Source organism: Littorina saxatilis, linkage group LG13 (assembly GCF_037325665.1).
Source record: "Littorina saxatilis isolate snail1 linkage group LG13, US_GU_Lsax_2.0, whole genome shotgun sequence".
Lineage (NCBI taxonomy): Eukaryota > Metazoa > Mollusca > Gastropoda > Littorinimorpha > Littorinidae > Littorina > Littorina saxatilis.
Window position 1 is genome coordinate 42352776 of NC_090257.1, and position 15000 is coordinate 42367775.

A 15000-nucleotide genomic window follows, 5' to 3' on the forward strand; every position below is an offset into this window, starting at 1 on the left:
TGGACTCGCAACGAAATATACAAACAAAAATGACAATGGACAACGTTTCGACCTAAAGGTCTTCAACAGGTTAAAAAAATGAAAACAACAATGCAAATAACAAAACGACTTATCCGAGATACAACACAACACAACAGTTATAACAGTCAGGGTTCAGAGAGTACGGAGTAAACAGGGAGTGACTGCAAGCGAGATAATAAACTAAGAATAATACCTGATATTAAGTTAAGCGGTGATAAGTTTATAACGTCAAAATATAATGCTAACTGGAAAATATTAATCCAGATCTGCTGTTGCACTGATTCAAGCCATCTCTCTCTCTCTCTCTCTCTCTCTCTCTCTCTCTATTATTGCGTGTGTCTGCGTTTCATCATAAAAAGTTTGTTCCTATGTATTCCCATTTCGATTATAACCATTTTGCTTAGATCAGGACTAGCTGTAAGAAAGGTCCTACGGACCTAATGCTATCTTTCCTGTAATAAAGTTCAATGTTTCAATGTTTCAATGTTTCAATGTTTCTCTCTCTCTCTCTCTCTCTCTCTCTCTCTCTCTCTCTCTCTCTCTCTCTCTCTCTCTCTCTCTCTCAAACTAGTTTTGCCTTTGCTGGGCCGTCAAGGTGGAACTCTCTTCCTTCGAATGTTAAAACTAGCAAATCTGTAAATATCTTCAAATCTTCTTTAAAAAAACATCTAAACTGTTCTCTGTAAGTACACACCCGCGGTGACATAATTATGTGAATCTTACAGTTCTGTCTAATGTATACTATATTAATATTACGTAGAGGTTACATGCCGAGTCTCAGTGATTATTAAAAATAATGGTCGAAGTTAGCGGATCATGAAAAATGCGAGCTTCATTTTTTTGATAAATGTCTTTGATGACGTCATATGCGGCTTTTCGTGAAAGTTGAGGCGGCACTGTCACGCTCTCATTTTTCAACCAAATTGGTTGAAATTTTGGTCAAGTAATCTTCGACGAAGCCCGGACTTCGGTATTGCATTTCAGCTTGGTGGATTAAAAATTAATTAATGACTTTGGTCATTAAAAATCGGAAAATGTAAAAAAAAAATTTTTTTTATAAAACGATCCAAATTTACGTTCATCTTATTCTCCATCATTTTCTGATTCCAAAAACATATAAATATGTTATATTTGGATTAAAAACAAGCTCTGAAAATTAAATATATAAAAATTATTATCAAAATTAAATTTTCGAAATCAATTTAAAAACACTTTCATCTTATTCCTTGTCGGTTTCTGATTCCAAAAACATATAGATATGATATGTTTGGATTAAAAACACGCTCAGAAAGTTAAAACGAAGAAAGGTACAGAAAAGCGTGCTATCCTTCTCAGCGCAACTACTAAACCGCTCTTCTTGTCAATTTCACTGCCTTTGCCATGAGCATGAGCGGTGGACTGACGATGCTACGAGTATACGGTCTTGCTGAAAAATTGCATTGCGTTCAGTTTCATTCTGTGAGTTCGACAGCTACTTGACTAAATGTTGTATTTTCGCCTTACGCGACTTGTTTTCTTTGTGTTTAAGTTATGTGGTTATGGTGGTATGTGTCTGTGGTGTAAAATGTATGGAGTAGTGTCCCTTGATCTTAATCGCAATACTCGTTGTGCATGCCTTAGGCCGCTTCGGCCAGCGAATCAGAGATACTGAGCGAATTAACTCGACTCTGCAGAATGTGCGTATCGTTTCTAGTAACCTTGTTTTCCTAACTATTGACGTACTATGTAGGCCAGTAGCAATACGTACTACCGACTTTGACACCGCAGAATGTTTCAGTCGTTTGTTAAAGTAGTCCATCAGTAAACTCTTAATAGTTATGCAGATGACCTCTGAATTATTGAAGTTGAACTCTTCAAACACGCTAATCACAGGTCAGATCGTTGAAACTAAATTACTAAATATGCTAGCTACAAGTGAGAGTACGACAACAGATGACGTTGATAGTGATTTGTGATATTCTAAATTGTTCTGCTGAGAAAATCGGTGTAATTAAAGAACAACAATTGATGAAAAAGCCACGTTCAAAGAAATTCAAACTGCAACAACCATGGTTTAGTGCAATTTGCAAAGAGAAAGGAAAAATATTTTTACGTGCAAAAAAACAAAGCAAGACGCTTTAAAAATGTGTTCAATGAACATGACAAAAAGAGTGCTTTTAAAGAATACAAAAAGACAATAACAAGTCGCGTAAGGCGAAAATACAACATTTAGTCAAGTAGCTGTCGAACTCACAGAATGAAACTGAAGGCAACGCAACGCAGCAAGACCGTATACTCGTAGCATCGTCACTCCACCGCCCGTGGCAAAGGCAGTGCCAGTGGAATTGACAAGAAGAGCGGGGTATTCGTTGCGCTGAGAAGAATAGCACGCTTTTCTGTACCTCTCTTCCTTTTAACTTTCTGAGCGTGTTTTTAATCCAAACATATCATATCTATATGTTTTTGGAATCAGGAACCGACAAGGAATAAGATGAAAGTGTTTTTAAATTGATTTCGAAAAAAAAATTTTGATAATAATTTTTATATATTTAATTTTCAGAGCTTGTTGTTAATCCAAATATAACATATTTATGTTTTTGGAATCAGCAAATGATGGAGAATAAGATGAACGTAAATTTGGATCGTTTTATAAAAAAAATATTTTTTTTACAATTTTCAGATTTTTAATGACCAAAGTCATTAATTAATTTTTAAGCCACCAAGCGGAAATGCAATACCGAAGTCCGGGCTTCGTCGAAGATTACTTGACCAAAATTTCAACCAATTTGGTTGAAAAATCAGGGCGTGACAGTGCCGCCTCAACTTTCACGAAAAGCCGGATATGACGTCATCAAAGACATTTATCGAAAAAATGAAAAAAACGTCCGGGGATATCATACCCAGGAACTCTCATGTCAAATTTCATAAAGATCGGTTCAGTAGTTTAGTCTGAATCGCTCTACACACACACACACACACACACACACACACACACACACGCACAGACACACACACATACACCACGACCCTCGTCTCGATTCCCCCCTCGATGTTAAAACATTTAGTCATAACTTGACTAAATGTAAAAAAGGAATGCAAGTTGTATCATAATGAGTTCGTTAAAACTTTAAGAAAGTTAAGAAGTACTGACCCGAAAGCATACTGGAATCTTCTAAATAAAAATAAAAATAAAAATAAAAATTCCAAAACTAACTATCCAACTTGTTCAGAGTTTTTCGAACATTTCACTAAACTACAAGAGTGTGATGAAAATGAAATGGATGATAGTAATGAACCTTTAAATGAAGCAAGTGATGAATTTCTTAATGCGCCTTTTACAAAGGAAGAAGTTATCAAATGTATAGACAAGCTAAAAAACAATAAGGCATGCGGTCAGGATAAAATAATTAACGAGTATTTAAAAGCGTCACATGATCGAATGATTGATATTTATGTATTGTTGTTTAATGTTGTTTTGCAGTCAGGAAAGGTTCCAACACAATGGGCTGTAGGTGAAATTATTCCATTGTACAAAAATAAAGGCTCCCAAGCTGACCCCACAAATTATAGAGGAATCACTATACTCAGTTGCTTCGGAAAATTTTTCAGTGCAATTTTAAATGCTAGGTTATCAAAGTTTTTGGAGAGTAATAATAAATTAGGTCAAGAACAAACAGGTTTCCGCACAGGTTTTTCAACACTAGACCATGTTTTTACTTTGCATTGTATATTTAAAAAAATTTCTTAACAAAAAGAAGCGACTGTTTTGTGCATTTGTAGACTATGACAAAGCGTTTGATAAAGTTCGCCGTGCATTTTTATGGGAGAAATTAGTTAGTTCTGATGTTAATGGGAAGTTTTTAAAAACTGTAAGAAATGTGTACGAAAATGCCAAGTCTTGCGTTAAAGTTAATAGTGAGTCTTCTTGATATTTTCCCAGTTTGTGTGGAGATAGACAAGGGGAAAACTTGTCACCGCTGTTTTTACATTTGGTCAAGTTTTGATTTGCTCTATTTTTAAATGATCTAAAGCCTTTTTCTGTTGGAAAACAGTAATGGTTTACAATCTATGTCAAGAGAGCTATTGTGGTTGGAATGGATGACACTGATGTAAATGCTTTGTTTCAAATGTTTTTATTACCGTTTGCGGATGATACTGTGATCTGCTCAGAGTCTGAAAAAAACCTGCAAGAATGTTTGAACAAAATGCACAAATACTGTTTAAAATGGCGTCTAAATATTAACGTAAACAAAACGAAAGTTATAATTTTTTACAGAGGTAAAATTAGAAATAAACCACTGTTTACGTACAATGGCAAGTTAATCGAAGTAGTGTTTGATGTAATGTATTTGGGCCTTAAGATTAATTATACTAATAAATTTTCAATCGCACAGAAGAATCTATATGATCGTGCCTCAAGGGCAATGTTTGTTCTTTTGCGTACTTGTAGACAATTGTCACTGCCTGTGAACATACAAGTTGACCTGTTCGATAAAATGATTGCTCCAATTTTACTGTACGGATGTGAAGTATGGGGTTTTGGTTCCTGTAAACTTGCTACTAAACTTCAATTGCGTTTTTATAAAATTGTTTTCAAACTAAAAAAATCAACTCCAAATGCTATGATATTTGGTGAACTTGGAAGATATCCACTAGATGTTAATATGAAATGTAGAATGCTTTTTTATTGGTATAAACTGATTAGTCCTATGCATAAAAATAATTTTTCAAGTATTGTGTATTGCTTTACTTATAAATTGTATATTAACAAGATGATTGAATCTGATTATTTATGCTTTATTGAAAAAAACTTAAATGAAATTGGTCTCTCTGGCCTTTGGTCTTTTCAAGAAAATGTTCAATACTCAAGCGCATGGTTTAAAAAGAAAGTAAAAAGAAGCTTGTATGACCAGTATATCCATAAATGGTTTACAGAAATTGGAACAAAAAATATGTTTTGGAATTATCGAATGTTTAAAGATATTTTTGCATGTGAAGACTATGCCACACACTTGTCATATATCAGCAATGTGCTTCAATGATGAAGTTTAGAAGATTAAACAACAATTTGCCTGTACAGAAAGAACGTTATCTTAATATCCCGAGGTCAGAAAGAATTTGCACCAAATGTGTATCACAAGACATAGGTGATGAATTTCATTATTTATTTGTCTGTGATTTTTTCAAAGAAGAAAGAGCTGAGTTGTTACCACCTTACTATTGGAAAAAACCTAATGCACTTAAATTTAAACAGTTGTTTGCTACTAAGAAAAAGAAATTACTAAAGAATATTTTGGACTTTATTAATAGAATTTGTAACAGTTTTTCATAAAAAAAATTAAAAAAATTTCCCCCTCCATTTATTTACTTTATTAGCATATATCATGATTGTATTGATTGCATTTATTGTTCAAAATGCCCCCATGGACCAATAAAACTTGAACTTGCAAAAATAAAACTTGAACTTGGCAAGGGCCAACCATACCCGAGGGCGGATCCAGGATCTTAAGGATGGGGGTTGGGCCCCAGGATCTTAAGGAAGACTTTTCTGCACAAACTTGAAAGCGCGAAGCGCCCGAACATGCTAGGGAATTTGTTTTTTTCAAGGAAGCAAAATGCTGCAATCTAGGGCCACCTGAGCTCAGAAACTGTCATTTAATCATCTCTCTCTCTCTATCTCTCTTTTTTTTCTCCACTAAATCCGCCACTGATACCCGAGTCATTCCTGGAAGTCATTAAACCGGATAAGGTTTAGTTTGTAAATTCTCAAAGATCTAGCTTCAAACACGTTCCATACTCAGGTGAGGCAACACATTCCAAGCCTTAGTAGCCACTCACATGACAGCCAGGCTGCCTAGTCACACATTCCAAGCCTTATTAGCCAATCACATGACAGCCAGGCAACCTGGTCACACACAGGGACAACTCCACACTAGCCTAGCCAGTGTATGCCATGCATGACAGCCTCTACCATCCTATGCCATTCTAAGCCTGCACAGTGAATTCAATGTCAGTCTCCAGAGCTCCTCTGGCAGCTAGAGCGCGAGACCTGTTGCTCTGGTTAAACACTTTGCGTAGGTACAGCAGGTCGGGGTTGCGTAGCAACGTGTAGGCCACGTGCCATTTCCTGCGGGCAATGCTGGAGCGAGGAGGGCCACGTCTGCTCCCACCAACTGATGACAGAGATGCAAAAAATACGTCAAGTTATTATGTTATATCCGGGTGTATTTTTTCCAAAGTTGAGGCTATGGTGACCTCATTATTGAAGCAAAGTAATTGAAACTTTCGTAAAACATTCCTGGGCTCAGTACAGACTATGGGATTGCAGTTCAGCTCGGAAGCTCAAACAAAATTATTTAGTTTGATCATTAAAGTTGTCATTAAAATCGAATGTTCCCCTTACAGATTTGAGCATGATTGTATCGTATTGCTGATGACCTCTTACCACCTGTAACTCAGCATGCCATCACATCCCAAACCAATTGTTCTGATGACCTCTTACCACCTGTAACTCAGCATGCCATCACAGCCCAAACCAATTGTTCTGATGACCTCTTACCACATGTAACTCAACATGCCATCACAGCCCAAACCAATTGTTCTGATGACCTCTTACCACCTGTAATGCAACATGCGCATCACAGCCCAAACCAATTGTTCGGATGACCTCTTACCACCTGTAACTCAACATGCCATCACAGCCCAAACCAATTGTTCTGATGACCTCTTACCACCTGTAACTCAACATGCGCATCACAGCCCAAACCAATTGTTCTGATGACCTCTTACCACCTGTAACGCAACATGCCATCACAGCCCAAACCAATTGTTCGGATGACCTCTTACCACCTGTAACGCAACATGCACATCACAGCCCAAACCAATTGTTCTGTTGACCTCTTACCACCTGTAACGCAACATGCCATCACAGCCCAAACCAATTGTTCTGATGACCTCTTACCACCTGTAACGCAACATGCCATCACAGCCCAAACCAATTGTTCTGATGACCTCTTACCACCTGTAACGCAACATGCCATCACAGCCCAAACCAATTGTTCTGATGACCTCTTACCGCCTGTAACGCAACATGCCATCACAGCCCAAACCAATTGTTCTGATGACCTCTTACCACCTGTAACTCAACATGCACATCACAGCCCAAACCAATTGTTCTGATGACCTCTTACCACCTGTAACTCAACATGCGCATCACAGCCCAAACCAATTGTTCGGATGACCTCTTACCACCTGTAACTCAACATGCCATCACAGCGCAAACCAATTGTTCGGATGACCTCTTACCACCTGTAACGCAACATGCGCATCACAGCCCAAACCAATTGTTCGGATGACCTCTTACCACCTGTAACGCAACATGCCATCACAGCCCAAACCAATTGTTCTGATGACCTCTTACCACCTGTAACGCAACATGCCATCACAGCCCAAACCAATTGTTCTGATGACCTCTTACCACCTGTAACGCAACATGCCATCACAGCCCAAACCAATTGTTCTGATGACCTCTTACCACCTGTAACGCAACATGCCATCACAGCCCAAACCAATTGTTCTGATGACCTCTTACCACCTGTAACGCAACATGCCATCACAGCCCAAACCAATTGTTCTGATGACCTCTTACCACCTGTAACGCAACATGCCATCACAGCCCAAACCAATTGTTCTGATGACCTCTTACCACCTGTAACGCAACATGCCATCACAGCCCAAACCAATTGTTCTGATGACCTCTTACCACCTGTAACGCAACATGCCATCACAGCCCAAACCAATTGTTCTGATGACCTCTTACCGCCTGTAACGCAACATGCCATCACAGCCCAAACCAATTGTTCTGATGACCTCTTACCACCTGTAACGCAACATGCCATCACAGCCCAAACCAATTGTTCTGATGACCTCTTACCGCCTGTAACGCAACATGCCATCACAGCCCAAACCAATTACACGTGCAACACCTACCCGCTGTCTCCAGGTCGACAAAACCATCCCCGATGTTGGCGCGCGGTTTGCTGGGTGAGTGCAGTAGCAGGAGACGGGTAAAGACGAGCAGAACCGGGTGGGTGTGGGCGTACTCCATCTGTAGGTACCCCAGGTAGGCTCTGTAGCCTGTGCACAAATACACATCTTCTTTAGCGTAGATAACCCTGTCGTTGAAATATATTCTATAATGCTCTGTATCTAAATTGAGCTTCGTTGCATTCTCTCTTGTTTTGGGACACACACACACACACACACACACACACACACACACACACACGCACGCACACGCACGCACGCACGCACACAAGCACACACACACGCACACACACACACGAACACACACACACACGAACACACAGACGAACACATACACACACGAACACACACACACACGAATACACACACACGAACACACATACGAACACACACACACACACACGCGCGCACACACACACACACATGTATGCAGAGATAATGTCTTTTAACCTTTGCCGGTGGCCGTGGGTCCGTGTGGACCCAGAAGGGTGTTTAATTGCAAATATCTCTTAAACTAGTTGGAGATTTGTAATGAGCTTTAAGAATGCCTCAGGCACCTAAAAAGCTCTTATGTCCTAACATTTAAGCGAGAAGTCATTAAAAAAAAGGTCATATTTAGACTACAAACATCGTGGGGCCGTGCGGACCCATGTTTCTCAAAGAAGTAAATGAGAAGCATGGGTCCGCACGGCCCCACAATGACTTCCGTGTGTAGTCGATAACCCGGACGAGCGAAGGTTAATCAAACAAACAGAAAGATCTAACTTACACTTGTACAGTTACACACACACACATCAAAACACTCAGAATAAGACACACACTACCATCCCCACCCCCCATCCCCACCGCCAAACATGCACCACCCTCCACCAGAACTGACCAGGATCGAAGGCCTCAAACTTCCTGGGCAGAATGCTGTAGTCCAGTCGGGGCAGGATGAGCGTCCCAAACAGCATGGATTTGAGCATGCGCACCAACACCGACACAATACCGATGAACATGTTGAGGAAGAACAAGAAGTAGGTGAACACGAAGAAACAGCCCCTGGAAAAAGTAAATAATGAAAATCAAGTAGGGAAAAAGGGATAAACAGCGTAAAAAAAGAAAAAAACAAGTCGCGTAAGGCGAAATTACTACATTTAGTCAAGCTGTGGAACTCACAGAATAAAATTGAACGTAGTCCGCCGCTAGTGCAAAAGGCAGTGAAAGTGACGAGCCTGTTTGGCGCGGTAGCGGTTGCGCTGTGCTTCATAGCACGCTTTACTGTACCTCTCTTCGTTTTAACTTTCTGAGCGTGTTTTTAATCCAAACATATCATATCTATATGTTTTTGGAATCAGGAACCCACAAGGAATAAGATGAAAGTGTTTTTAAATTGATTTCGAAAATTTAATTTTGATCATAATTTTCAGAGCTTGTTTTTCATCCAAATTAACATATTTATATGTTTTTAAAATCAGGAAATGATGAAGAATAAGATGAACGTAAATTTGGATCGTTTTATAAAAAATTTATTTTTTTACAATTTTCAGATTTTTAATTACCAAAGTCATTAATTAATTTTTAAGCCACCAAGCTGAAATGCAATACCGAAGTCCGGCCTTCGTCGAAAATTGCTTGGCCAAAATTTCAATCAATTTGATTGAAAAATGAGGGTGTGACAGTGCCGCCTCAACTTTTACAAAAAGCCGGATATGACGTCATCAAAGGTATTTATCCACACAAAAAAAAACAACGTCCGGGGATATCATTCCCAGGAACTCTCATGTCAAATTTCATAAAGATCGGTCGAGTAGTTTGGTCTGAATCGCTCTACACACACACACACGCACAGCCAGACAGACACACACATACACCACGACCCTCGTCTCGATTACTTGACTAAATGTAAAAACGGCCCCTCCGAAAGAGGTAATAATACAAAAGTAACAGCCCCTAGAATAGAGCTAATCATGAAAATAAAGTGAATGAATACACTGAAACTGCCCTTGGAAAGAGCAAATTGTACAGAACTTGTAAGCTCGAAAAAAACATCTTTCGGTATTATGACATAACTGTTTACCAATGAATACCAGAATGTTCTGCGGTGGGCTATTTTTGGCTTGACCAATCGTGACAAGAGTGGTGGTCACTGACCTGTCTGCTGTGCGCAATTTGTGGCTTGACCAATCGTGACAAGTGGTGGTCACTGTGGGCTATTTGTGGCTTGACCAATCGTGCCAAGAGTGGTGGTCACTGTGGGCTATGTGTGGCTTGACCAATCGTGACAAGAGTGGTGGTCACTGTGGGCTATGTGTGGCTTGACCAATCGTGACAAGAGTGGTGGTCACTGTGGGCTATGTGTGGCTTGACCAATCGTGACAAGAGTGGTGGTCACTGTGGGCTATTTGTGGCTTGACCAATTGTGACAAAAGTGGTGGTCACTGTGGGCTATTTGTGGCGCATGGCTTGACCAATCGTGACAAGAGTGGTGGTCACTGTAGACTATTTGTGGCTTGACCAATCGTGACAAGAGTGGTGGTCACTGTGGACTATTTGTGGCTTGACCAATCGTGACAAGAGTGGTGGTCACTGTGGACTATTTGTGGCTTGACCAATCGTGACAAGAGTGGTGGTCACTGTGGGCTATTTGTGGCTTGACCAATCGTGACAAGAGTGGTGGTCACTGTGGACTATTTGTGGCTTGACCAATCGTGACAAGAGTGGTGGTCACTGTGGGTTATTTGTGGCTTGACCAATCGTGACAAGAGTGGTGGTCACTGTGGCTATTTGTGGCTTGACCAATCGTGACAAGAGTGGTGGCCACTGTAGGCTATTTGTGGCTTGACCAATCGTGACAATAGTGGTGGTCACTGTGGGCTATTTGTGGCTTGACCAATCGTGACAAGAGTGGCGGTCACTGTGGGCTATGTGTGACTTGACCAATCGTGACAAGAGTGGTGGTCACTGTGGACTATGTGTGACTTGACCAATCGTGACAAGAGTGGTGGTCACTGTGGGCTATTTGTGGCTTGACCAATCGTGACAAGAGTGGTGGTCACTGTGGACTATTTGTGGCTTGACCAATCGTGACAAGAGTGGTGGTCACTGTGGACTATTTGTGGCTTGACCAATCGTGAGAAGCGTGGTGGTCACTGACCTGTTGTCCAGGGCGAGGAAGGCAGCGCGGTCCTGCAGGAAGACAAAGACGGCCAGCAGCCGTTGACTGATCAGCCCCACCACGAACACCACCAGCCAGGGTCTGCACACAAACAGCAAGGACGTCACCACAGCCAACTGTTGATGGCTTTGTAAGGATGATGATCTTCTTCTTGTCGTTCGCTGTTAAATCGTCAGTCCGGACTGCAGGGCGAAGTAGGATGATGATGATGATGATGATGATGATGATGATGATAATGATGATGACGATGATGACGACTACGACGACGATGATGATGGAGACGACGATGATGATAATGATGATGATGATGATCATGATGATGATGAGCATGACGATATTGGATTTTCTGGCAGACCTAATGGCAGTCCCTTCGTCACTATGAACGGTTTCTCCTCTGTCTTAGTGTTATTTAAAACTATCATTCTATATATATATGTGTGTGTGTGTGTGTGTGTGTGTGTGTGTGTGTGTGTGTGTGTGTGTGTGTGTGTGTGTGTGTGTGTGTGTGTGTGTGTGTGTGTGAGCAATAATGCGTGCAAACATGTGTGATAAACAAATGCATCTGTCCATGTCTTTGAGTCTATTTCTTTGTGTCGGCTTGTGCCAGCTATCCAATGTGGCAGGCAGACCACATGACAAATCTTACCCAATGACCTGGAGCCAGTGGCGTAAGAGGGAGGGCTTGGCAGCTATGATGTACCCAATGACAAGTATCAGCAGGAACAGCAAAACGGCCTGTGTCGCAAAACCTGCACACGATGCAAATGAAAGTGTCACATCAGGTGATACTGCTTGCTGCTAACGATGTTTTTTTGCTGTCAAATGTCTACTAAATGTTGCACAATAAGTCCAATGATCAAGTCTACTTGGCACAAAATACCATGATATTTTTCCTATGGACGTGTCTCTTTCACAACCCCCCCCCCCCCCCCCCCCGACACACACACTCACCCCCCAAAATAGCGAAAAAATGGGTAAATATTGCAGAACAAGTCCAAAAAGCAAATTATTATTGCAACAGTTGCGATAATATTTTCTCCAAGGATTGTTCTAGCCTGCAGAAGAATGTCTATTATCACAAGCAGTGCTTATGGAATCAGTCAAATTATAAAACAAGTCGCGTGAAGCGATATAAAAACATTAGTCAATCTTTCGGCATAAAACTAAAAGATCAACATCATAAACTAGTCTTCGCCGAGACTATATTTTGATAGTCTCGACTAACCATACCCGAAGACAGAGACGGGTCACACTCGTCTCCGCCAAGCATGATAACCGTAGAACTTACTTGACCTATTGTCTTCCATTCTGAGCACATTTTTAGAGCAAACATAACATATCTATATCTTTTGAATTTAAGAGAAGATGAAGCATACAATGCCATACTTTTTAAATCTGTTTGTGAAAATTCGGTTTAAATGAAAACTTTAATGAGCAAACTAATTAACTAATTTACAGGCTTCCAAACTGAAATGCAATCCCATAGTCCGGACGTCGTCAAAGATTGCTTGACCAAAATGTCAATCAATGTGCTTAAAAAATGAAGGCGTGACAGTGCCGCCTCAACTTAAAAAAAAAGCCGGATATGACGTCATCAAAGACATTTATAGAAAAAATAATACATAAAGTCAGAGGATATCATACCCAGGAACTTTCATGTGAAGTTTCATGAAGATCGGTCAAGTAGTTTTCTTTGAATCTCTTTACACATACCAGGTATGATCTAAACAAAATGATCAAACCGCGATTATACAAGTCTCAGGCTGCTAATCATAAAAAGTAATATATCATTTGAAAGGCCAACCATTTAACTGGTATACCTCTAAGAGATGACGTCATTAGAATACTACGTCATAAATGACGAGGTTTTTAAATACGTCACTTTTGGGTTGTGCTTCAAAACGGGGTCTTTTGTCACGCCCCATGAACATCTTCACTTCTTTGAAAGAGTGTAGCTGGATGATGGTACAAAGAAAATTGCTTCAAAGTTGAAGAACGTTACATGAATCAAAGCTGTTCCATTATCTACAATCTGACCCCCCAAAAAAAGGAAATCGAAACTGGGGAAAAGGGGAATAACTCTGACAAGCCAAAACAACTTCTGAAGAGTGCTTCAAACGAGAATAATGTAGCTGCTGTGTCAAAATTTAAGAACTAAGATGAAAAAGTGTACATGCAAGTATAAAGCGCAAAACTTAAACTTTCATATGGAACAGTCCAGAGAATTCTACTCAATGATCTTCCGCTTCAATGGGTGCCTCATAAGCTTACAGGGGAACGGAAGGATCATCAGGGTCCTCTTTCATGCGATCTACTCAACCGTTGTGAACCCAGTAGACCCCAATGTGTTACTGTAGTCACCGATTATGAGACTTTGGTTTCCTTCTACTTTAGTGCCAGAGAACACAAAAACAAAACGTGTCTAGACCAAAATGACGAGATGAATCACATTTGTAAGCGAGCGAAACAGGGCTATTCGCTGTATTTTTCGACCACGAAGGTCCCGTTGCTGTCGATATTCTGTCTACTAACAGCACAGACATTGTCACGTACTATGCAGAAACCTTTTTACCCAAACTTACTTTCGAGTTTAGTAGTCAGCGACCAAACTGCGAAACCCAGACTGCCCTTCTCCTTCATGAAAATGTCAGTCTCCACAAAAGAAGGGCCGTAACTCCATTCCTTAAAGACCAAATGATCCCATTTTTGCCTCACACATTCTTCAGACCTGATTACACCCCTCGTGATTTCTGGTTATATCCTCTTTGAAAATCAGACTTTTAGCCAACAAGTTTCACTGCACCCAGGACCTAAAAAAAGCCGTCAAATCAGAGCTCAAAAGCAATCCGAAATAAGGCCACCTTGAGGCCTCTTCTGATTGGATTAGGCACTTGTAACTTTGCATCGATGTAGGAGGCGAGTAGTTCGAATGCTGTATTTTGGGCCAGATACGCCGAACAGTCTCTGTGAAAATAACATTGGATCATTTTGTTTGGATCATACCTCGTACACACAAACACACAGATTCAAACACATACACCACACGCTCGTCTCGATTCCCCGTTTATGTTAAAAAATGTTAGTCAAAACTTAACTAAATGTAAAAAAAACAAAAAACGGTGGCCATCTTTAGGTAGCCGTCTGTACGTTTTAGAACTTACTTTATTTATTTTTATTGATTTCAATATTCTTTTTAATTTAATTTCTTCTCGTCAGTCCGGACTGCAGGGCGAAACGTGCTGTCCTCTTTAACCTCTAGCACTCCAGATTCCAGCCAGCATTACTTTCCCTGTAGCCACATTATTTTGCTTACCCAGCGTAAGAATAACACCCACTAACTTTCAACACTTACAACTTCTTTGAAAATGCACTAATAAGCATGAAACGTTGTGGTTGTGATGGGGTTATATTTAACATTAAGATAGTTTTGTTTGCATGCATCATTTATTTTCTTAGCATAAATACAAATACAAAACAAGTCGCGTAAGGCGAAAATACAACATTTAGTCAAGTAGCTGTCGAACTCACAGAATGAAACTGAACGCAATGCAACGCAGCAAGACCGTATACTCGTAGCATCGTCAGTCCACCGCTCGTGGCAAAGGCAGTGAAATTGACAAGAAGAGTGGGGTAGTAGTTGCGCTGAGAAGGATAGCACGCTTTTCTGTACCTCTCTTCGTTTTAACTTTCTGAGCGTGTTTTCAGTCCAAACATATCATATCTATATGTTTTTGAAATCAGGAACCGACAAGGAATAAGATGAACGTAAATTTGGATCGTTTTATATATATATA

At 40.3% G+C, this 15000-nt stretch overlaps 1 protein-coding gene across 1 annotated transcript in view; it reads right to left on the reverse strand.

Annotated features, from left to right (window-relative positions):
* Positions 1–5265: 5265 nt before the first annotated feature.
* The window catches only part of LOC138945905 (receptor for retinol uptake stra6-like), a 68190-nt gene continuing 58455 nt past the window's right edge, over positions 5266–15000 (reverse strand). Inside the window, exons 14-18 of the mRNA XM_070317425.1 lie at positions 11853–11955; positions 11186–11287; positions 8927–9090; positions 7990–8136; positions 5266–6173 (exon numbers count right to left, since the gene is read on the reverse strand). Coding sequence (XP_070173526.1) covers positions 5986–6173; positions 7990–8136; positions 8927–9090; positions 11186–11287; positions 11853–11955 — 704 coding nt within the window. The 3' untranslated portion in view covers positions 5266–5985. The remainder of the gene's footprint in view (positions 6174–7989; positions 8137–8926; positions 9091–11185; positions 11288–11852; positions 11956–15000) is intronic.